The sequence below is a fragment of the Pseudophryne corroboree genome, chromosome 7, assembly GCF_028390025.1.
Source record: "Pseudophryne corroboree isolate aPseCor3 chromosome 7, aPseCor3.hap2, whole genome shotgun sequence".
NCBI classification, from domain to species: Eukaryota; Metazoa; Chordata; class Amphibia; order Anura; family Myobatrachidae; genus Pseudophryne; species Pseudophryne corroboree.
Window position 1 is genome coordinate 416,787,092 of NC_086450.1, and position 25,921 is coordinate 416,813,012.

The 25,921-nt window shown below is 42.9% G+C and overlaps 1 protein-coding gene across 1 annotated transcript; it reads right to left on the bottom strand.

The window, feature by feature from the left end:
- Nucleotides 1-3,365: 3,365 nt before the first annotated feature.
- PRR35 (proline rich 35) lies at nucleotides 3,366-25,679 on the bottom strand. The gene is made up of 3 exons (XM_063932427.1): nucleotides 25,600-25,679; nucleotides 6,323-7,903; nucleotides 3,366-4,611 (listed from the first exon to the last, which is right to left on the bottom strand). Exons 2-3 carry the CDS (start codon nucleotides 7,807-7,809, stop codon nucleotides 3,975-3,977), a joined length of 2,124 nt encoding a protein of 707 aa, XP_063788497.1. The 5' UTR covers nucleotides 7,810-7,903; nucleotides 25,600-25,679; the 3' UTR covers nucleotides 3,366-3,974.
- Between the last annotated feature and the right edge of the window lie 242 nt (nucleotides 25,680-25,921).

Below are 25,921 nucleotides of genomic sequence, written 5' to 3' on the forward strand. Positions count from 1 at the left end.
ACGCCGTTTCCTCAAATCTGCCTTGCCAACAACTCCCTCGGGCAGGGAGGCTGTGCTAGAGGCAATTCACAAGCTGTATTCCCAGCAGGTGATAGTCAAGGTGCCCCTACTTCAACAAGGACGGGGTTACTATTCCACACTGTTTGTGGTACCGAAACCGGACGGTTCGGTGAAACCCATTTTAAATTTGAAATCCTTGAACACATACATAAAAAAATTCAAGTTCAAGATGGAATCGCTCAGGGCGGTTATTGCAAGCCTGGAGGAGGGGGATTACATGGTATCCCTGGACATCAAGGATGCTTACCTGCATGTCCACATTTATCATCCTCACCAGGAGTACCTCAGATTTGCGGTACAGAATTGCCATTACCAATTCCAGACGCTGCCGTTTGGACTGTCCACGGCACCGAGGGTGTTTACCAAGGTAATGGCGGAAATGATGATACTCCTTCGAAAAAAGGGAGTTTTAATTATCCCGTACTTGGACGATCTCCTAATAAAGGCGAGATCCAGGGAGCAGTTGTTGGTAGGAGTAGCACTATCTCAGGAGGTGCTACACCAGCACGGTTGGATTCTGAATATTCCAAAGTCACAGCTGGTTCCGACGACACGTCTACTGTTCCTGGGAATGATTCTGGACACAGTCCAGAAAAAAAAAAAAAAAAGTGTTTCTCCCGGAGGAGAAAGCCAAGGAGCTGTCATCTCTAGTCAGAGACCTCCTGAAACCAAAACAGGTGTCGGTGCATCACTGCACACGAGTCCTGGGAAAGATGGTGGCTTCTTACGAAGCAATTCCTTTCGGCAGGTTCCATGCCAGAATCTTTCAGTGGGACCTGTTGGACCAATGGTCCGGATCGCATCTTCAGATGCATCGGCTAATAACCCTGTCTCCAAGAACCAGGGTGTCTCTGCTGTGGTGGCTGCAGAGTGCTCATCTTCTAGAGGGCCGCAGATTCGGCATACAGGACTGGGTCCTGGTGACCACGGATGCCAGCCTCCGAGGCTGGGGGGCAGTCACACAGGGAAGAAACTTCCAAGGACTATGGTCGAGTCAGGAGACTTCCCTACACATAAATATTCTAGAACTAAGGGCCATTTACAATGCCCTAAGTCAGGCAAAACCCCTGCTTCTACACCAGCCGGTACTGATCCAGTCAGACAACATCACGGCGGTCGCCCATGTAAACCGACAGGGCGGCACAAGAAGCAGGACGGCAATGGCAGAAGCCACAAGGATTCTCCGATGGGCGGAAAATCACGTACTAGCACTGTCAGCAGTGTTCATTCCGGGAGTGGACAACTGGGAAGCAGACTTCCTCAGCAGGCACGACCTCCACCCGGGAGAGTGGGGACTTCATCCAGAAATCTTCACACTGATTGTAAATCGTTGGGAACGGCCACAGGTGGACATGATGGCGTCCCGCCTAAACAAAAAACTAGAGAGATATTGCGCCAGGTCAAGGGACCCTCAGGCGATAGCGGTGGACGCTCTAGTGACACCGTGGGTGTACCAGTCAGTTTATGTGTTCCCTCCTCTGCCTCTCATACCAAAGGTACTGAGAATAATAAGAAAACGAGGAGTAAGGACAATACTCGTGGTTCCGGATTGGCCAAGAAGAGCGTGGTACCCGGAACTTCAAGAGATGATCTCAGAGGACCCATGGCCTCTGCCGCTCAGACAGGACCTGCTGCAGCAGGGGCCCTGTCTGTTCCAAGACTTACCGCGGCTGCGTTTGACGGCATGGCGGTTGAACGCCGGATCCTAAAGGAAAAGGGCATTCCGGAGGATGTCATTCCTACGCTGATTAAAGCCAGGAAAGATGTAACTGTAAAACATTATCACCGCATATGGCGGAAATATGTTGCTTGGTGTGAGGCCAGAAAGGCCCCAACAGAGGAATTTCAGCTGGGTCGATTTCTGCACTTCCTACAGGCAGGAGTCACTATGGGCCTAAAATTAGGCTCCATTAAGGTACAGATATCGGCTCTGTCGATTTTCTTCCAAAAAAGAACTAGCTTCACTACCTGAAGTTCAGACATTTGTAAAAGGAGTGCTGCATATTCAGCCCCCTTTTGTGCCTCTAGTGGCACCTTGGGATCTCAACGTGGTGTTGAGGTTCCTAAAATCACATTGGTTTGAGCCACTAAAGACCGTGGATCTAAAATATCTCACGTGGAAAGTGGTCATGTTATTGGCCTTGGCTTCGGCCAGGCGTGTATCAGAATTGGCGGCTTTGTCATTTAAAAGCCCTTATCTGATTTTCCATATGGATAGGGCAGAATTGAGGACTCGTCCCCAGTTTCTCCCTAAGGTGGTATCTGCCTTTTACTTGAACCAACCTATTGTAGTGCCTGCGGCTACTAGCGACTTGGAGGATTCCAAGTTACTGGACGTAGTCAGGGCCTTGAAAATTTATGTTTCCAGGACGGCTGGAGTCAGGAAAACTGTCTCGCTATTTATTCTGTATGCACCCAACAAACTGGGTGCTCCTGCTTCTAAGCAGACTATTGCTCGCTGGATTTGTAGCACAATTCAGCTGGCGCATTCTGCGGCTGGACTGCCGTATCCTAAATCAGTAAAGCCCATTCTACAAGGAAGGTGGGCTCATCTTGGGCGGCTGCCTGAGGGGTCTCGGCTTTACAACTTTGCCGAGCTGCTACTTGGTCAGGGGCAAACACGTTTGCAAAATTCTACAAATTTGATACCCTGGCTGAGGAGGACCTTGTGTTCTCTCATTCGGTGCTGCAGAGTCATCCGCACTCTCCCGCCCGTTTGGGAGCTTTGGTATAATCCCCATGGTCCTTTCGGAGTTCCCAGCATCCACTAGGACGTTAGAGAAAATAAGATTTTACTCACCGGTAAATCTATTTCTCGTAGTCCGTAGTGGATGCTGGGCGCCCATCCCAAGTGCGGATTGTCTGCAATACTTGTACATAGTTATTGTTAACTAAAGGGTTATTGTTATGAGCCATCTGTTGAGAGGCTCAGTTATGTTTCATACTGTTAACTGGATATGGTATCTCGAGTTATACGGTGTGATTGGTGTGGCTGGTATGAGTCTTACCCGGGATTCAAAATCCTTCCTTATTGTGTCAGCTCTTCCGGGCACAGTATCCTAACTGAGGCTTGGAGGAGGGTCATAGTGGGAGGAGCCAGTGCACACCAGGTAGTCTAAAAGCTTTCTTTTAGTTGTGCCCAGTCTCCTGCGGAGCCGCTATTCCCCATGGTCCTTTCGGAGTTCCCAGCATCCACTACGGACTACGAGAAATAGATTTACCGGTGAGTAAAATCTTATTATTTGCCTTTAATAAGTGACAGCTTTCTAATTCAGTGAAATGTAACCACTTTTAATGGGTCAGATAAGGAACAAATGTTCTATATAATAATGGACAGACTACTTCATTAGTAGTGAGTGTCTTATGATAGATCTCTTGTACATTGTGTGGCAGAAAAGTTCAACATTTGAGTTACAGCATATTTCACATTCCATCTTCTTGTGTTTATATTACAATAAATAGACAATTATGGTAACATACTCTTCAATCTCCTTTAATAATGAGTTCCAATATATTTAGTATATGTGCTTAGAGTCAAACAAGTGATTGTGTCCTCAGTTCCCCCTTGTGCTGAGAGGACATGTTTTCCCGTCAGAATGCCCCCTCCCCAGTCTTGGGCTTCTCTCACTGAGGTCTTGTAGGAGCTGTTGGGTTACGCCATGGGGACACAGTGAGCCGCAGCTCTCTTGTAACAAGCTGCAAATCTGTCACAGTGTGGTGGCTGAATGATCTTTTTGTTATGCTGAACCAAGAGCATTGTGCTTCTGGTCTTCTCTATTTAACGTCCCTTAGAGTCTTTTGTATATGGCAATATAACTGTGGAAGGCAGGCCAAGCAGCATCACAAGAGTATTTACCACCTCAGTGCAAACATAAGCCTGCAATATGCTTTACATCGCTTTAGCTATAGAGGCATCACACATTCTCCATTTGCAGATGGCGTCTCCCGAATCCTACACCAATACCTCCCCCATCTTCCTGTATGGCAACCTGTGGCTGCACAGCCCCATTACCCCCGACCCTTCCATCTGGGCAAAGCAGTACACTGGAGTCTGCTTCACATTTAGTGGGACGTGCGTAACATGTCACCAATTCTGGTGGCAAAAGTTCCACTTTAACTACCTGTTTGGGTGGGCCTTCAGGTGATGGGGATGCTTGTGGTTCTTGTCTTGATGGCATCGTTTCTGGATCTTCTTTACCCATGTCTTCTGCCCTCTTAATAGAAAGGTCTAATGGTCCCTCATGAGGGCATGTTGCCTTCTCTAAAGCCTGGTGGATATGTAGGAGCTCGAGTCTTATCTTACCAAGTTGCTCTCCTAGAGTTCTCTGTCGACTACTGTCCTCAGATGTCAGGTTGGCCAGCTTCTGTTCCACCTTCCCGTATTCCTCCAGGGTCCGGGAGAGGTCCCCAATGAGCAGAGATGCATTGACAACCATGGGATCTGTGTTTTCACTAATGGTCTCAGATCCTCGTCTCCTCTTACAGGCAGTGACGTCCAGAATGGGACTTTTCTCATGATAGTGATCAGGTGTGGGTATGGGAGAACAAGTGCTTAGGGAAAGAAAATAAATAAACAGAAAAGGTTTGTGTCTTGCTTTATAAAACAGAACATGTTAACAAGTGAGACACCACCAACCCTGCTCTAGGCAACTTCTGTAGAACTCTGTATGCTGCTTGTGAGCTTAATGATAGTGACATTGCCTGCTACTATATATACCTATTTCATATTAGAAAGCTTTAAACAGAGCAAGGCAATGTTATTACAGGTTGAGTATCCCATATCCAAATATTCAGAAATACGGAATTTCTTGAGTGAGACTGAGATAGTGAAACCTTTGTTTTCTGATGGCTCAATGTACACAAACTTTGTTTGATACACAAAGTTATTAAAAATATTGTATTAAATGACCTTCAGGCTGTGTGTATAAGCTGTATATGAAACATAAATGAATTGTGTGTATGTACACAAACTTTGTTTAATGCACAAAGTTATTACAAATATTGGCTCAAATTACCTTCAGGCTGTGTGTATAAGGTGTATATGTAACATAAATGCATTCTATGCTTAGACTTGGGTTCCACCGCCATGATATCTCATTACGGTATGCAGTTAGGTATGCAGTTATTCCAAAATACGGGAAAATCCGATATCCAAAATACTTCTGGTCCCAAGCATTTTGGATATGGGATACTCAACCTGTATTCATTTGTTTATAGACTATTCAAGACATCTTATGCCTTCACTGATTGCTGTTTTTAAAAATTGCTGTTTTTAATGGATGCTGCCATAGTTTTATGTTTAGCTACACAAACTGCCATGTTGGCTAATTAGTGTACAAGTAACAACTTGGACCTATCAAGTATTTATCATTATCAGTCATCTTCATAATTGTGGTAGAAGATGACCGCTATTGCCCTTCAAGAGTTTGCTGACATATTCCTACAGTATTAACCAGCCAGTGTTACCAAAACCAATCCAGGCACTTAGCCCCTTGTGGATGGTCAAACTGGGCAATTTGCATTAAATGTGGCCATGCTTGGATTTCCTAAATAAAATCACCTTGGCTCAGTAGACACTGAGATGTATAATATATATATATTTAAAAAAAACCCTGAACAGATGCATAAACATGTGATTTAACTATTGTGTCAAGTGTCCCAAACACAAAACAAATACATTCATGTCACATGAGTGTATCAAATTGTGCTAATCGTGACATTTAGTATCAGGGGCTTATGCGGTGTGGTTGGCCAATGAATACACAAATGCAAGTTTAGCTTGTTACTTTTACCAAACACAATGCTCAATACTTTGTTACTTTATTTGTGGCCACCTTATGCTCATCACAATCTGTAGAGAGTGGACACCTAATTTTCTAATTATCTACTGTCTAGGGTAAATAAACTCTCACGTCTGTGAGTAAGTTGCACCTGACTGCCTTAAGAGGTCTACAAAGTTCTTTCATGTTTCCACCATATACTATCTCTGCTCAGTTTTAACCATTTCACACCACCAGTAGCTGGGCAGAAATACAGGTGTCCAATGGCTGATTTAATATCAATAGCTGATAATGCTTACATTGACTTTGCCCAGTAACACCTTCAATTGTTATCGGGTGGTCCCTACAACTCTGAGATCATATGCCCATTCAGGCAGGAACATCTTTATTATGTCATTGTATGTTATTTGTATCCTGGTCCCCTCAGTATAAAGCATTATTTAATATGTTGATGCTTTATAAGGAAAAGACAATAATAATACCTGTTATGGAATGTTCTTTCTGCTTCGGCCAAAGAGGTTGTATGTTCAATTACCACATCTTGCCCATCTCTTTTTAACCAGGGCTTCTTCTTCATGCATCTTGTAGGACTTGTTTTTTCCCAAGGAGACGCTTCACTGCTCCTTTTCTGAGTAGAGGCTTCATTGGGTCTGGAGGTTTGCACTCCATACACACCAAGAATCTCCTTCTGCTGTTTAATGATTTCTCTCACTGTCTGGGGTATCCACTTGACTTCCTCCTCTAACTTGTTTTGAGCCAAGGTTAAGTTTTGCAACTTGTCTCCAGATCCCCAAGAGATTGTGCTACTCGCTTCTGAGGATTTTTGCTGGTAGGTTTTCAAAGGCTCCACAGATGTGTTTGGTTTTGGAGTAGCTACAAATGTGGTGGCTGGTTGGGCCTGGCTCACTGGCTTTGCTGCTGCCATTTTTGCATCAGGTGTGCTAAAGGCATGCTCGAACAACAGTGGATAATAGAATCTGGGAAGATAAGAAGACCTCTCTGGGTTTTGCAAAGATTGAATGTGGGAGGAGTGTGACGGGTGCATTAGTTGAGCTGTGGATGCTAAGAATGGTAGCTGCGCTGTACCACTTGTCATGGTGGGGTTCAAATATGAGAAGAGATTGGTGTTCAGTGGATAATTGAGACCCAAAAGTGAGAGACCCTGGTGTTCTTGATATTCAGTGTATGTTGGGGGTGGGTAACAAGGAATGATATTAGGAATGCTGCACCCTACTGGTGTTTCTGTTCCACCTTTCTTAAGTGTACTGGTCAGCAGCTTCCACTGATCCACCCTAGAAGCTCCAAGACTACTGGAAGATTTCCGAGTCGCCTTGGCAAATCTGTGTTCCTCTCTCTCCTTTTCACAGTGTCCTTCTAATGAGAAAACATCTGTGATTATGAACTCTGGCTCGCCCTCTTTGGCCAGCATCTCCCTTTTGCTCTTTGTCCCTGTCACGTTTGCACTGGCCTCACTTTTGCCTATAGGGGCTTGCAGACAGGGGACGTTCTTGCTTTTCTCCTTCCGAGCTTGGTCCATCGTTTCCTCCTCCTCTTCTTCTGGTCTCTCATCCTCTTCCTCCAGGAATCTCTGAACCTCAGAAGATGCTTTCTCACCAACCTGTCTAGATTTTGTAGAGTTCGATCCTGTGGAATCACAAGCATCCTGCTTTTCCTGGTTGCCATCTGAATGCGTTTCATGATGTAGGTTCATTTCGGGGATGAGGAAGTTGCTTTTTTTGTAGGGCCAATCTGACTCTATAAGAAGGGACAGGGAGTTCTTGCACAGACTGTATTTCATGTGGTTGTACAGATGTGACTTCTCCATACACGTAAAGGGGCACTGAAAACATTTGTAGTTATACGGCTTTCCCCACGGCCGGGGGATATAATGAGGTTTTTTGGGCTTGCGTTCTTTATGTTTACAGGTGACAGAGTTCATCTTACATCCAGCCTCTTCCTCTTTCGACATTTCTTGGAATGTGTTCTCCTATAGCTGATTGTCTTATAAGGTGATGGGTACTTCTACCCCAATTTACACAGGTTGTGTCATTCAAGTAGTGACCCTGCAGTGAGAAAGAAGAAATATATTATGCAGCAAATTTAAATAATGATGAGGGAAAATAAAGTGCAACTGCCCCCATGAAAGTAACAATAAAGAATAAGTGCAGCATAGCTAACATTTAAATGAAAGCTGCACTATGGCGTATTCAGTCAGAAAGTTGACACCCATATGTTGGCTTGTTCTGAATGTCGAGACAGAATGTTGGCATGGACATTATGTCGACAGATGACATGTTAACATCCAGAAATGCTGACACCAATATGTCGACTTGCTCTAAATGTAAACATTTACATTACATCGACACGAAACATATCTACATACAGAAATGCCAACATGGGCATAATGTCGACATGTTTTTTTGTGTGTCGATATTGTGCTTGTCAACAGCCATATTTTAATCCTACATTTAGGGTTAGGCTGAAAAAAGATATATCAACATTCTTACAATGCTCTGTCAACATTTTGACTGTTGACATTCAGAACATGTCGATATTCTGGCTGTCAACATTCTAAATGTTCACATAACATACCACACCCAAACAGGGGAATAGAAAGAGTGCCACCTATCAGATAAAGGACTGTTCATAAAACATTGGGGTATATTAAGAAAGTGAAGATAAATTAAAAACTATCATTAAGAACTCCATAATTATTGCTCCGGAATTCTCAGTTAACTCCTCTTTTACTCCAGTTCTTCTTTACTCCACTTTCTTAAATGCCCCCCATGGAGTGTTACGGTGAAAAGATGAAAGATCCAGGAGGAAGAGACAGGTGTTTGAGCTGCGGTCTCTGAAAACACTTCTTAACATATCTTCTTGGTCTGTTGGATTCCTCTACCTGCCACAAGAAATTACTTCCACTGGTCTGTCAGGCTAGGCACGGGGGGACGTGCCTGAGGGTAACACAGCATCAGGGACTCTGCACCTGTGCATGGGAATTACTGTATCACTGCACAGTCTAACACTGAGGGCAGCCTCTAACCAGCCAGGGGGGAGAGAGACAGGCAGAGAGGAGAAACAGGAGGGGAGCGGGGAGAGAGGAGACAGGCAGTAAAGACTAGGAAATTAGGCAGATGGGGAGAGAGACTCCAAAAGTTACATAAATGAGCAAGAGGCAGAAAGAAGAAAAGAAGAGAATGAAATGATAGAGAGATGGAAGAGACAGAGAAAGTATCACATAAGGGCACGTAAGGACGAAACAACTGTAGGACAGTATAACAGAGAGGGAAGAGAGGAAACAAACTTAATGCTCCTAGAATACAGAAGTAAAGATGAGGGGTAAGAGGAAGACAAGTGGTTGTTGGCTGAACCCATTGTTAGAAAGAACACAAGTGCTCATGGCATGACAAAGTGGAACATGTTATTAAGGATTAGTATATCAGGTCAAATACCAGTGGAGGATATGGATGCATGAGGACCAAGGAGTGTAATGGTAGTTCCAGGAGAAAGAATGCGCAAAAGGAAAGCAGCTCCACGACAACAAACATATAAGGGATATAAAAATACTGCAAAACTTCAATGGGGAGATGTAGCAAATTTTGGAGAGAGATAAAGTAGATAAGTTGAATATAACCACCAATCAGATTCTACTGTAGCTGTCACTTCCTAGCACAGCCTGTAAATTTACAGTAAGAAGCTTATTGGTTAGTACCAGGGGCGTAACTAGGTGTGTGCGGAGTGTGCTCCGCACATAGCGCTGCAGGGTAGGGGGCGCTGTTGGCAGCACTTGTCAATTATGAATTATCTCATTACTTTCACTTGCAGCTTCCCCCCTTTTTGAAGCCCAGCATCTCCTGACCGCTCCTGTCTCCTGGCCCCACCCCTTTTATCGCTAATACCTATACAGAATTCATGGACTTGACTTGAGAGCTCTTTGCTGTTCAGTCACACTGTTCTTTATTACATTTCGGGATGCAGAGGATTCAAACCCGTCGCCTAAGACATTGCAGTAGGAGTCTCTATTCATTAACCTATCTGCCCTTGCATGAGTGTTTTGACTGTTTTTAGGGTCATTTTCTTCGTAAAGTGATGGGGAACCCCAATTAGTGCACCGTGTCCCCTCGCATGGCTTGCTTTGCTGCCATGCTTCGGGCAGATTACCGTTCCCAGTTCTAGTCCACATGGATTGTAAAGTATGAAAAAGTTCAAAAAATGGGAACCTGTGTCTCAAGAGGGTTTTGGCTGACCATTAGAGAGTGCATGGTCTGGGCCCCTTACTAAATATATATAGTACTAGAAACTGTTAGTGCATGCATAATAAACTACCAATTTAATAACAGGTATGCACTGTAGAATATACGGGTATGGTGTTGAAGGTCGACAGTGTCTTGGTCGACAGTAACTAGGTCGACAGGGTCTCTAGGTCGACAGGTCAAAAGGTCGACATTAGTTTTTTAATCTTCTTGGGTGTCGTTTTCGCTGTACAGTGACGGGGAACCCCAATTAGTGCACTGCTTCACTCGCCATGCTTCAGGCAAGGTGCCTCGCTCCACTACCGCTGCACGCGGCACAGGTTACCATTCCCAATCGTAGTCCACGTGGATCGTAAAGTATGAAAAAGTAAAAAAAACAAAAAACTCATGTCGACCTTTTGACCCGTCGACCTAGAACATGTCGACTTAGAGACTCTGTCGACCTAGTTACTGTCAGCCAATAGTGGTTGGCCTAGACACTGTTGACCTAAGTCTTGTCGACCTAGAGACCGGGCGGATACCAGAATATACACCATAGTCTTGTGCAATATAATGTAAGAAGGTAAGCTCTTGGGCTTCCCCAGTACCTCTGTGGACCACTCCGACCCTGGGTGTGACCATGTCTTCAAATGTGAAATGATTACAGCCGGGGGCAGGGGCAGTATCTCCTGTCAAAACCTCATCGATGTATGTGAGGCGGTACATGGGGGTCCCTTACACAATTTTGGTATAGAGGCCACAGATATCTCGGCACATCCTGCATGTGATGGAGTCTGCTACACTTTTTAGGAATTGGCTGCTATACCTCTTAGGAACATCTGTGAGTAGATACAGTACTTGTATACCTTTTTGTTTCTGTATATGTTATTGTTTGCATTGCAACAATGGCCCTCATTCCGAGTTGTTCGCTCGCAAGCTGCTTTTAGCAGATTTACTCACGCTAAGCCGCCGCCTACTGGGAGTGAATCTTAGCTTCTTAAAATTGCGAACGACGTATTCGCAATATTGCGATTACACCTCTCTTAGCAGTTTCTGAGTAGCTCCAGACTTACTCGGCATCTGCGATCAGTTTAGTGCTTGTCGTTCCTGGTTTGACGTCACAAACACACCCAGCGTTCGTCCAGACACTCCTCCGTTTCTCCAGCCACTCCCGCGTTTTTCCCAGAAACGGTAGCGTTTTTCCGCACACACCCATAAAACGTCCAGTTTCCGCCCAGTAACACCCACTTCCTGTCAATCACACTACGATCACCAGAACGATGAAAAAGCCGTGAGTAAAATTCCTACCTGCATAGCAAATTTACTTGGCGCAGTCGCACTGCAGACATAGCGCATGCGCACTAAGCGGAAAATCGCTGCGATGCGAAAAAAATTACCGAGCGAACAACTCGGAATGACCCCCAATATTGGAGCTCATTCAGGTCGCATCGCAAACGTGATGCAACCGCAATTTTTCAGAATGGCCCGCAGCGTGCACGTGCAGGTCCAGTCCTGCGTGTGTGCATGCAGTTAATGCGGCCAGCTCGCATTAACTGCGAACGCCTCTGCCTGATTGACAAGCAGAGATGTTCTCAGGGTGGGCGCGGGGCGTTCACGGACTGTTGCCGGGGCGGCGCGGGCAAAAGTGCACTAATGGTGACGCAATCGCAATTAGAGTGTGGTGGCAGTTGGTGCGCGCCGGGTAGCATACGCGGGGCGGGCTTGACTAAGTGTATGGAAATGCCACAGTTAAAAACAAAAACAGAGTTGAGCAATCTCTGACTGGGCCTTATTCAGAGATGGATGCTGTATGTAGTGGAGTGATTTTTTTTGCCGCTGTGCAGTGCGCATGTACCGCGATGGTCCTGCTACAGCGGTCACAGTACAGATTTATTCGCAAAGTGATTGACAGTCAGGGAGCAGTTGTGGGAGGTAACGGGGGAGTGGCGACTGAAACGCAGGCGGGTCATAATATTTTTAAGGACATGTCAGGGACTGTGACCCCATGCGCAGTAAACATGGCTACGCCATCTTATTTACAACAGCCATATTGCGCCACAACAGGTTTACCGAGAGTGTCGATTACTGACTGCAGCTGATCTGAGACACCTCCAGTGGGCGCCGCAATACAAATCCTGTCAGCGGCGTCTTTTGCATATCTTCACACAGAAGCTGCGTACTGAACCGTTCCCAATGCAAATCCATTGACCATCGGTGGCAAACTGTCCCTGCTGCCATCTTCAAGCCGATACCCTAAGCATCAGGAGTTGAGATTGTAGTTTGATTTGGATTTGGACTTGACTTTGTCCTACTGTCTAGACTCACAAATAATAATAACTCAAGTACTGTACCCCAAGCGTGCTACTACTCCACCCTCCTGAAACTTCACCTGCTAGTCCTACCCACTATTAGGTAACTGTATTGTACTATTATTGTAATCTGTACTCACTCATTTTGCAACAGGTCAACTTTCTTATTAATCCGTTGTTACTATGTACTTGTAGTGCCCTAACTGCTTTCCATATTTCTCTATACTACCCCACCACACGGCAAAACCTCTGTATTATGGACCTGATAGAAGTACAAGCAATGCCACATTGGGCTAATTCAGACCTGATCGTTAGGCTGCGTTTTCGTACAGTGGGTGATCAGGGCTAAACTGCACATGGGTATGCACCGCAATGTGCAGGCGCGTCGCACGGTTACAAAGCAGATCGCAGCTCAGAGATGGGTTTGTGCAAAGGATCCGTTCGCACAGGCGTTCGCAAGGAGATTGACAGGAAGAGAGCGTTTGTGGGTGTCAACTGACCATTTTCTGGGAGTGGTTGGAAAAACGCAGGCGTGTCCAAGCGTTTGCAGGGAGGGTGTCTGACGTCAATTCCGGTCCCGGACAGGCTGAAGTGATCGCAGCGGCTGAGTAAGTCCTGGGCTACTCAGAGACTGCACAAAATCTGTTTGTACAGCTCGGCTACACAAGTGTTCGCAGACTTGCACAGCTAAAATACACTCCCCTATGGGCGGCGACTATGCGAACGCACGACTGCAAAAAAAACCCTAGCGAGCGAACAGGTCTGAATTAGCCCCATTGTACACAGTAGAGCGATTATTTGACACTCTGCATTTGCCAAAGCCACAGTGTGCATGTGCAGCAAATGATTACACCAGCTCAGAGTGACAGTGTTTGGGGGAGGTAATACCTCCCAACTGTTCCAATTCCAGTGGGACAGTCCTGCTAATTGGACACTGTCCCGCCACCCACCAGTGGGTCGCAGTTAGGGAGGCCAATCCCGGGATCGGGATCGGCGGGATCCCGGGATTGGAGCATCCAATCCCGGGATACACGGGATTGCACTGCGCATGTGCGGGAGGGAGTGTGTGTAAGTAATACTACTTACACTTAGGCGGGCGGCAGCCATAGACGAACGCTGAACGCGGCGACACTTCAAATGTGGCGCCGGCCGCCAGCCAATCAGAGCTGGCGGACCGGCAGCCAAACAGGAGCGACTGCTGCGGCCGCTTCCCTGATTGGCTGCTGGTCCGCCAGCTCTGGTTGGCTGGCGGCCGGCGCTTCATTTGAAATGCCGCCGCGTTCAGTGTGTCCATGGCTGGCGCCCACCTAATAGTAAGTGTTATTACTTACACCTAGCCTCCCTCCCGCGCCGCTACCAACCATCCCCGCTACCTACTGTACACCCTCCCGCCCAGCTACCTACACCCTCCCGCCCAGCTACCTACAACCTCCGCACCGCTACCTACACCCTCCCGCCCAGCTACCTACACCCTCCTGCACTGCTACCTACACCTTCCCTCCCTTCCCTGCCACTACCTACACCCTCCCGCACCGCTACCTACCCTCCAGCGCTGCTCCCTACACCCTTCTTCACTGATCCCTACTGCAATCCCTGGAATCCCGGGATTGATCGTTTTTCAATCCCGAATCCCGGGATTGAAAAAACGGCCCGGGATTGACCTCCCTAGTCGCAGTGTCCCAAGTGGAGGCGGTGGGCAGGTTGGGAGAGCCAATGATCACCGCTGCTCTGCTCTGCAAAGCAGCCAGTGATTGCTGAATAGGGGATCAGTATGATATCCCGCTGTGTGGTATCCCGGGAGGCGAAATACCAATGCCAGGATACCGAAAATAGAAAGACGGAGAGGGGTGAGTTAAGGGTGTTTTACCCTCTCCCCACCCCCCAAACACTCCCTGCCCGCTGCCTAAACCTAACTTTTCCCCTTTGTGCCTAACCCTAACCACCCCCCGGAGGTGCCTAAACCTAATCCCCCATCCCCGCTGCCTAAACCTAACCCTCCCACCCTGTAGCCTAACCCTAGCAGGGGGGCACTTAACCCTAACCCCCCCTATCCGCAGGCTAACCCTCCCGGGACGCAGCCTAACCCTAACCCATCCCCCTCAGCCTAAACATAACCTCCCCCATCCCCCCTCGGCTTACCTGTGCTGCGGTGCGGTCCCTCCTCATTCGGTATCCCGGTTGCCAGGAACTTGCTCCCTTTCTTGATGCCGGTGTCGGCATTCAGAGTGGTGTCCAGATTCCAGCATCGGTATTCTGACTGCCAGGTTCCCGACAGTCGGGAACCTGACTGCATCCTCTGAATAGATGCCGTGCGCCTATGCACGGCATCTAAACAGTGCGGGAGTGAGGTGGGGGCTGCCCAGCTGCTCAGGGAGCGCGGGGCATGCCCACAAAATGACAAAAACAGGGGTCGGGTGCCCCCTTCTGGTGAGGCCCTGCCCTTCATCTGAAGCCACGCCCTCTTTCCAGACATGCCAGAACATACAAAAGTTAGGAGGTTTGTAACGTCTAGAGAAAAGCAGGTGAGTTGGGACCGTTTTCTGGGCATGCCAAAGTCAGCCATTGCCAATTCACACACAGCTGGAGGTCTCTCTGTGACTGAGGAGAGCTGCTGTCTGAGACAGCATATACTTACTCAAAAGTTCGATGGCTGACCGATGTGCGGCCGATGTTTCTTCTTTGCTACGTGAGCAGCGGATGTGAGATACCGGCAGTGGGCGTCTCTGAGCACAAGACGGCGCCTGAGTCATTAGCATATTCTCACAAATGCACAGTGAACAAAATATGCAAATGCATTTGCAAACAACTGAGTCAGGTCCTGTTTGTGATTTCTGTAAAGTGTCCTTGTGTGGAAAATCACCATATAAATATTATTATTATTATTATTATTATTATTATTATCTTTATTATTACATGCAGGGGTGTAACTACCTGGGTGTGGATCATAGGGTCGACAGTCATTAGGTTGACCACTATTGGTCGACAATTACTAGGTCGACACCTGAAATAAGTCGACACTGTCATTAAGTCGACAATGGAAAAAGGTCGACGTGGGTTTTTTTAAATATTTTTGGTGTTGTTTTTTTCGTAAAGTGACCGGAAACCCCAATTAATGCACCGTGTCCCCTCGCATGGCTCACCATGCTTCGGTCAAGGTTACTATTCCCTATCGTAATCCACGTGGATCGTTAAGTATGAAAAAGTAAAAAAAAATGAAAAAGGATGTGAAAAACTTGTGTCTACATTTGCCACATCGACATAGTGAACATGACGACCTAATGAGGTCGACCAGTACTGGTCGACCTAATGAGTGCTGACCTAAGTGCTGTCGACCTAAAGACTGGATACCTACCTATAGTGAGGTGACATGTTTTGAGGAAGAGCAAAATAAAGATAATTTTTTATTTTCAACTATGCATTGCTGGTAGATGTACTAAAGTGTAAAATTACATCATTTGTCTTCCTAAAATCATACACAAATGTTTACGGTATAATCAGGGATGAACAGGAAACCATTCCCCGTGGGGCCTCAAGCAGCAGAATCTTCTACCATGGACACAGGTCAGGTCACAGAATCATTGCACCGTATAGGGGCCCTCATTCCGAGTTGTTCGCTCGCTAGCTGCTTTTAGCAGCATTGCACACGCTAGGCCGCCGCCCTCTGGGAGTGTATCTTCGCTTAGCAGAATTGCGAACGAAAGATTAGCAGAATTGCGAATAGAAATTTCTTAGCAGTTTCTGAGTAGCTCGAGACTTACTCCTACATTGCGATCAGTTCAGTCCTTTTCGTTCCTGGTTTGACGTCACAAACACACCCAGCGTTCGCCCAGACACTCCCGCGTTTTTCCCAGAAACGCCAGCGTTTTTTCGCACACTCCCAGAAAACGGCCAGTTTCCGCCCAGAAACACCCACTTCCTGTCAATCACACTACGATCACCAGAACGATGAAAAATCCTTGTTATGCCGTGAGTAAAATACCTAACTTTTGTGTAAAATAACTAAGCGCATGCGCTCTGCGAACTTTGCGCATGCGCAGTAAGCGACTAATCGCAATATAGCGAAAATCGGCAACGAGCGAACAACTCGGAATGACACCCAGGAGCCGGCAAAACCACAAATTGAATCCAAACTAAGGAGTCAGAGGCAGCGCAGGGAGTCTTAGAGCAGACTCCTGGAGAGGGCTGTGTTGCTGCACACAGATTGCACCCGGGGGGTGGCACGGATGTTGGTGGGGGAGGACGTGCCCATTTCCTGCAGCAGCTGCTGGTGAGAGAGCCTGGTACAGACCCATTTTTCATATTCCACAGTTTGATGCCACAGGCTGCTCCCAACAACTACCAAATGGTGCAGCCTCCTGTGTATGGAGCCCCTGGGGTCAGACAAAGACCCCTGCGGGAGCACAGACTGCTGGTTCCATCTTGAGCACCAACTTAGAACACTGTTAACCCTCTCACTGCCAATACCCACCAATTATATCCAGGAGAGTGAGAGAGACACACACAAATGTGCAGAACCATCTCCAAATGTCTAAAACTAGAATTTTTTTTATTTTTTAAGTTGTTTATCGTTATCAGATTTTTCCCTCACTTTTCAATTTAATTCTAATTGCAACCCCCCCCCCCCCCAAAAAAAAACAACAAACAAAACAAAACAAAACCAACTTATATTTTATAGTATGTACTGATCAATGGTTGTGAATTATCAATGTCTTATGGTGTCTTTTGTGGGTTATGCTGCTGTTCAGGGCTGTGGGGGAACCTGCTTGCATCAGGTTGTTATGTAAGGATATAGGTCCATTAATGTTTCATACAACTTTAACATGAAGGACTGGAGAACACTTGAAGCTGTTCCCGCACACACAAGCAGGACTTGTTCCCGCACTCGGTAAAGCAGAACGCAATTCATTTTGATGCCTTTTGTTCAGTCTAAGCTTGTTTTACATTGGAATCGCGAGGCTCGTTGCGGATACTCCCGTCCTCCCATTACTGCCTTATAAGAGTACATGGTACAAATAGGCTTAGATTACTGTACCGAAATGCAATGTGCAGATTATTTTAAATATTTATCTGGAAATCTTATACGCTAAAAACAAAACTAGATAATTGTTTTAGTTTATTAGTTCTATTACTGTTGGTCTAATTGTAAAGCGCAACGGAATAGTCTGCGCTAGATAAGAAACTGTTAATAAACAACTTTAGTAACCAGACTTGCATACTATATATATATATATATATATATATATATATATATATATATATATATATAATCACAATTATTGGCAGCTTGGAAAAAGTTATATTTTACTTAATTTACAGTATTTGCAATTACATTCTAAGATAGATATCTCATGGTTTAATAAATGCAACCTTACAAGACATTACTAGATATCTATAACCACAGACTATGTGAGGTCATAGGTGTAAATTCCACAATACATCAATGTCATTAAGCAAACATCTCTAAGGGGGGAATTCATCAAAGCTTGGAGAGAGATATAATAGTAAGAGATAAAGTACTAACCAATCAGCTCCTGCCTATTTTTCAAACGCAGCCTGTAAAATGTAAGGCAGAAGCTTGTTGGCTAGTGCCCTATCTCTCACAATTTTCTCTCTTTTCAAGCTATGATAAATATCCCCTCCAAAATGTCAATTCTTCATTGTCTGATCTCTTTATGAGAATTTATAGATATTTCTTACTAGATAATATATAGAACCATATATTTCATCAATTTGTTAATGCTTTGGTTTTGTAAACTTTTATCATATGGAGATTTCTCCAAACTGCTTTACATCTACCTCGCCATATAATTCAGAGAAGTTTCTTATTACTTTACATACTATAGCATTGGATTGGAAGAAACTATCTATTAATTAGTATCGAGCCTCACGCAGAATTTGGATTATTTCTCTGTGTTTGATATCTAGACCTATCCAGAACAGCAAAATACTGTACATGGGGGGTAATTCCAAGTTGATCGCAGCAGGAATTTTGTTAGCAGTTGGGCAAAACCATGTGCACTGCAGGGGAGGCAGATTTAACATGTGCAGAGAGAGTTAGATTTGGGTGTGGTGTGTTCAATCTGCAATCTAATTTGCAGTGTAAAGATAAAGCAGCCAGTATTTACCCTGCACAGAAATAAAATAACCCACCCAAATCTAACTCTTTCTGCACATGTTATATCTGCCTCCCCTGCAGTGCACATGGTTTTGCCCAACTGCAAAAAAAAAAATCCTGCTGCGATCAACTTGGAATTACCCCCATAGTTGTCATTTCTGCTACATGAGATCTCATAATTCTTGGCCACTAGACTCTCTCAAATTAATCTAATTTGTATTACTGATCATCTCTTGATAGACAGCATAAGATATTTTGATATTACTGGATAAATGGAGTAGAAACTGGGAAATATCTCAATATCAGGCCGGTACTGTATCACAGTGGTTAGTATTGGTGCTTCCTAGTGCTGGGGTCCTGAGTTTGACTCTGACTGGGACCCAATCTGTGTGTAGTTTGTATGTTTGTTTGCAGTGGCGTAAATTCATCACAGTTCCCGGAGGCAAGTTCATAACAGTTGCCCCCCCCTATATTTAGATAAATATATGTATGTATGTGTGCATATGTGTGTGTGTGTGTGTGTGTGTGTGTGTGTGTGTGTGTGTGTGTGTGTACGGAGCGTTCTGATTTTTTTTTATATACTGTATATATACATTTCTTTGTCTTTTATTTTAAATCACACATTTCTTAGTGGTCATACCCAGGATTAGAACCCACTGACAGCAGACACTTTACTGATGGAGCTATTTGCTCCAGTACAGGAAGCATGAGAATTGTAACTATATGAAGTTATGTGTAATTGTCAGAGAAGTAACTACATATAGTGAAAAGATAGCGGCAGCCATCAATTAACTTACTTCAATGGTGTCACAGAATGGGGGGAGAAGAGCCCCCCTTCAGAGCAGGAGCCTGGCGGCAGATGACTCCATTGCCTCCCAGAGTTCTGCCTCTGTTTGTATGGCTTTCCCCTGTACGTGCTCCAGTATCTTCCCACAGTCCAAAAACATACCAGCTAGTTAGCTTATTACAAAAAATATACTGTACTAGGTGGGTGTGTGGTAGGAAATTTATATTGCAAGCCCCAATTTGCAGTGCTGTGTAATACGATTTGTGTTATGATCTGACACTTAAGGACCCTACACACTGGGCGATTTTAGCGATGTTATGGACCAACGAGGATAACGATATTATCGTTAGTTGATTTTTTTTTACCAATGATTTTTGCCTACACACTGGACAATCAATGGCCGATTTGGACAATATGAGAGTACATACATCTATATCGTCCAAATCGACTTGCATGTATAAACGAAGATAGATCAACGATGAACGATCGTGGGGCCATTGACGCATACACACTGACCGATTTGAACAATTTATCGTTCATTTTTTAACAAAATCGTTCATATCTATCATCGTTATCGGCAAGTGTGTAGGGCCCTTTAGAATAATGTGGAATTTCTTGTTATGATTAGCAAAATCCCATAGGATTAACTCACATTTTACCTGCGTAATAGCTTCAATCACAGTGACTTTATGTGCGTTACCATCTCTTGATAGCTTGAGCAATGTATCTTATGGTTACTGTGGGGTAAATTTACTAAAGGTTCCAACAATTAATAGTGGTGATGTGCTCATAGCAACCAATCAGATTCTGTCTATCATTTCTCTATTGCATCCTAGAAAATGATAGACAAAATCTGATTAGTTGCTATGGACAATAGCACCACTTTTCACTTTTAGAAGCTTTAGTAAATATACCCCTGTCTCTTAATATCCTCACAGGGAATGTTTTACTTTTCAAGTCTTTAGAGATAGAAAATGTTATTTCTACATATCTAGAGAAAGCTGCCTTTTGGTTACCAGAATAACGAAAGTTTCTACAGTATCTTAAGATTCCCATGGAATTATTTTGTCTTTTTAAGGTGGTATTCAATTAGTGTAGATTTTTTCGACCCACCGTATACATTTGAGGGTGTTTTCGCCCAGTTTTTAATAAATTTTTGGCCATACCGTTTCACCCTTTTATTTTTTTTGTCAGCATGGGCGAAAACAGACCCAAAAACCGTCGAAACCCCCCTGTAAATTCTAAAAAGCACATGGATCGGTGGTGAATTCACCGATATACATGTTTTTCGCCTAAAAACGTCGAAAAGTGCAGTCGAAAAAATCGGCACTAATTGAATACCCCCCTAAACCCATTAACAATTAGATTGGTCCAGGTTGTGTGTGTGTGTGTTTAGAAATAACAGTTCTGGCCAACCAGATAGTTTATAAAAATGTAGTCCTTGTGTTTTTAATAAATCAAATACATGATTTAAATCTGAGCGATGTTTATGGCAAGTGCTGTCAGATCCTAATCATAGCCTGATTTTTCTGGGTTTACAATTTAGTCATTTAACGATAAGGATTTACAAAATTTCAGCATCCCAATTGTGCTTAATCTGCTCAGTAATCTGATTGCTGGATGAAGGAACTGACTGACATAAAGCAACACAACCAATTGTTTTTAGTTTGTGGTCGGATTTCCATGTCTGTGTACAAATGAAACTCCGAAATCTGACCGACTCGTTCATTGCACAGAATCTCGTCCAACACTGAGAAACACATTCAGGTTGACCTTCGTAAATACATAGAATGTATTATGGTTTACTACGAAGTTTCCATAATTTATAATACGAGATCAGGATAATTACTAATATCAGTGGTTTCTGAGCTGAGTACCTGGTACCACAGATAATAACTGCCTGAGAACTGTAATCCCTGAGAAGTGATGCCTCATGCCTTCCAAGTACAATATCAGCAATGAGTTTGCAGGGTTTCCGCAGAATACACTGGGATCACCTATAAGTGTACTACTCATTAGCACTCTGACGTTCATTTACAGATAGATAGATAGATATATATATATATATATATATATATATATACAGTATATCTTCTGGATCCAGCGCGGCACTCAATTTAGGACAGCAAATCCCACACATGGCTGTACCTTGCTTCAGTGCCCTCCTAGGGTGTATGTAACCCACATGTATCCATAGAAAAGCAGAGTCGGCACACAAGTGAACAAGACTTTAGTGGTCAAAGATCCACTGATCTTTGACCGCTAAAGTGTTGTTCACTTGCTTAAAGTCTTGGAGTTTTTTTCTGTGTATGTGTATATATAGATGTACTTCTTCTGCATTTGGAAGTCCTTGGAGTGCCGCCGTTTTCATTCGTTATATATATATATATATATATATACACACACACACACACACACACACACACACACACACACACACACACGTGCACGTATTGCACATTTATTCTTACAACCACAAATTGCTTGATCTGAAATAATTGAAACATCTTCTATAATAGTTATTTCTTTGCTTGTCCTATGAGTTTCTATGAGTGTTGGGCAATACCAATGTCATATCTTGAAAGTACGAATCATGCCAGTCATTGCTCTACATAACGCTTTCTGTGTAATACTTCATAGACCTGGAATATGTAACCTCACTGTTTTTAGTTATAAAATTGCAGTATAAATAATTAAATAAAGTGGTAATAGACCCATACTGGTATAACTGCAAGTAAGTTAATCTTTCTTTCTTTCTTTCTTTCTTTCTTTCTTTCTTTCTTTCTTTCTTTCTTTCTTTCTTTCTTTCTTTCTTTCTTTCTTTCTATCTCAACAAACACATCTATCTATCTATCTATCTATCTATCTATCTATCTATCTATCTATCTATCTATCTATTTATTTATCTATCTATCTCTCTATCTACTGTATCTATCTTTATATATCAACAAACACATCAGTTTATCTATCTATTTATCTATCTATCTCTCTATCTACTGTATCTATCTTTATATATCAACAAACACATCAGTCTATCTATCTATCTATCTATCTATCTATCTATCTATCTATCTATCTATCTATCTATCTATCTTTATATATCAACAAACACATTAGTCTATCTAATCTATCTATTTGACAAACAAATCTATCTATCTATCTATCTATCTATCTATCTATCTATCTATCAACAAACACATTAGTCTATCTAATCTATCTATTTGACAAATCTATCTATCTATCTATCTATCTATCTATCTATCTATCTATCTATCTATCTATCTATCTACAAATACATCTATCTATCTATCTATCTATCTATCTATCTATCTATCTATCTATCTATCTATCTATCTATCTCTACAAACACATCAGTTTGTCTATCTATCAACAAACACATCAGTCTATCTATCTATCTATCTATCTATCTATCTATCTATCTATCTATCTATCTATCTATCTATCTTTATATATCAACAAACACATTATCTTATCTAATTTATCTATTTATCAAACAAATATATTATCTATCTATCTATCTATCTATCTATCTATCTATCTATCTATCTATCTATCAAACAAATCTATCTATTTATCTATCATCTATCTTTTTATCTTAACAAATACATCAGTCTTTCTATCTATCTATCTATCTATCTATCTATCTATCTATCTATCTATCTATCTATCTATCTATCTATCTACAAATACATAAGTCTATCTATCTATCTATCTATCTATCTATCTATCTATCTATCTATCTATCTATCTCTACAAACACATCAGTTTGTCTATCTATCAACAAACACATCAGTTTATCTATCTATCTATCTATCTATCTATCTATCTATCTATCTATCTATCTATCTATCTATCTATATCATCTATCTTTTTATCTCAACAAACACATCAGTGTCTATCTATCTATCTATCTATCTATCTATCTATCTATCTATCTATCTATCTCTGTGCTTTCTGCTACTTGTTTCACATTAAGAAAATAGATATAGATAAGTTTTTAATATAAAATTGATAAGATTTACATACATATAAGGCAAAAATGACTATATCTGAGGCATTACATTGTGTGTATATAACTGACTTTTATTATCCCAGCACAAAATACCATTGTTTTCAGTATTATTGGTGATAGCAAATATTAGTACTTGTCAGTCTATACTATGAATGTCATTTACGTCACGGCTTTATAGAATAACAATGCATACAGATAAGAGCCACTTGATAACATCTACACATTTTAATATCACTTGTTTTTATTTGCAAGTTCTATGTATCCATGATTTGCTAATTACCCCCACATAAAGCTTAAACAATATCTATAACTAAATACAGATTATTTGTGGCTTTTCCAGATTACTTTACATTTTGGCTTTCTGATTTATGTCAATCCCCCATTCTGTTGCAATTATTAGGAAATGCTAAGTATAAAGAAGTTCCATTAAATGTAAGAATTTTAAAAATAATGGATAAAATACTTACATTGATGTGCAAAATCCACAGTTCAACTCTTTCACTGGCTCCTCAACCTCATAAAAAATGTGCTGATTCCTCAATGTAAAAGGGACGAATCTGGAGCAGCCCTCTCCGCAGCTGATTGGTGGAACCAAACCTTACACATTACCTAAAGGTGTGGTCCCTGATCTTCTAAGTAACACTGCTCTGAACTCCAGGAGATGTCAAAGAATGATCTTTACTACTTTTAGAAAGCAATTACATTTCCTCTACCAGCATTAATACCTACATTTAAAATAAAAGTCTTTTCAGTGAAAGATAAAAATTTAGAACACCCCTCTCCACTGTGTATAATGACATAGTAGTGGGGAGGGTTTACGTTTTTAGGTGTAGATATTTCAGATGACCTCTTTGTGGGTGAGATGTACCAAGCCTTGGAGAGAGGAAGAGTAGAGAGAGATAAAGTATCAACGAAAACAGCTTATGTAATTTTACAGGTTGTGCTAGAAAATCTACAGCTAGGAGCTTTTGGTTCTCTCTCTCTAAGGGGTATATTTACTAAAAGTCGATTTTGATCGATCGATATATATATATATATATATATATATATATATTTATTTATTTATTTTTTTGTTGATGTTGGGTTGATTTTGGATTGATTTTTTGTTTCAGGGTCTAAATCACACTTTTACTAACAGGTGATTTTTGTTATTTTTTTTAAACGATGTCAGATATCATCTGTTAGTAAACACTGACCAAAATCAGCTATTAGTAACTATACCACCAAGGCTTGATACAACTCGTCCTTGAACTTCTCACATTTCTTCCTATGTTGATTTCGGGCTACATGTACACCCAGGAATATATTAATACATTTTTATTGATGTGTTCTAGAGCACACAGTGACGTATTCTATTTTGGCGTGATATGGAAATTGTTCCCATGTAGAACATAGGTCTATTGATAGAGTAGCCGAAGCAGCAGAGCAGGTGACTGGCCAGTCACTACCTTGTTCAGAAGGGGTGTACTGCGATATACCGGTGCTCGGGATCCCGACGCCCAGCATACCAGCGCCGGGATCCTGACCGCCGGAATGCCGGCAGTGGGGCGAGCGCAAAAGAGCCCATTGCGGGTTCGCTGCACTCGCCATGCTGCGCTCGCCACACTGCATGCACGGTGGCGCGCATATTCTCCCTCCAGGGGTGTCGTGGACACACTAACAAGGAGAATAGTTTTCAGTATCCCAACGGTCGGAATCCCGGTGCCTGTATGCAGAGCACCGGGATCCCGACAGCCAGGATATCGAGTGCCTCCCGTTTAGAAGATAATTACTTAAAAAGGAGTGTGACAAAGGACAATACAATTATCATAGACCGTAGCCTCCATGTCAGAATCTATTTGAGTATTTACCATCAAATAAAGATTAAGGAGAAGTAAAACAGCCACAAGTAGGTATAGGAAGAGTTTCTTTCTGCCTATGATTTTTAGATTACATGTACAGTGAATTATTTGTAGCACGTCCTACTACTGTATCCTAAAAAGTATACAAAAGGGGTGTGCTCTTGCAAGGAAGGGGCGTGGCCACCCAATAGTCAAACAGTAGTGTCCCTTAGTAGTGCCCCCTAGCTCAACTGTTTTGTAATTTCACTTCATTTTCATTTGATGTTTTTGCAGTGATAATAAACAATTGAATTGACATTGATAGTTACAGTATACTGTATATTAGTTGATTTTTAGTTTATAAATTGACAAAATCCATTATGGAGGATCTAACAGCTGGCAGTAAACGATATACTCAGTGATAAAACAGAAAGTAAGACAGAGCATAAACTACCAACCATACCATGATTCTGCATGAGCCAGAAGTGTTAGTTCTGTAAGAGCAGGAAAGCCAGTAGCTTCTTGTCACTCTGAGGGGCAGATGTATTAACCTGGAGAAGGCATAAGGAAGTGATAAACCAGTGATATGTGTAAGGTGATAAAGGCACCAGCCAATCAGATCCTAACTGTTAAAGGCACCAGCCAATCAGCTCCAATATGTAAATTAACAGTTAGGATCTGATTGGCTGGTGCCTTTATCACCTTGTACATATCGCTGGTTTATCACTTCCTTATGCCTTCACCAGGTTAATACATCTGCCCCACTATTGTTAAATGTGAATATT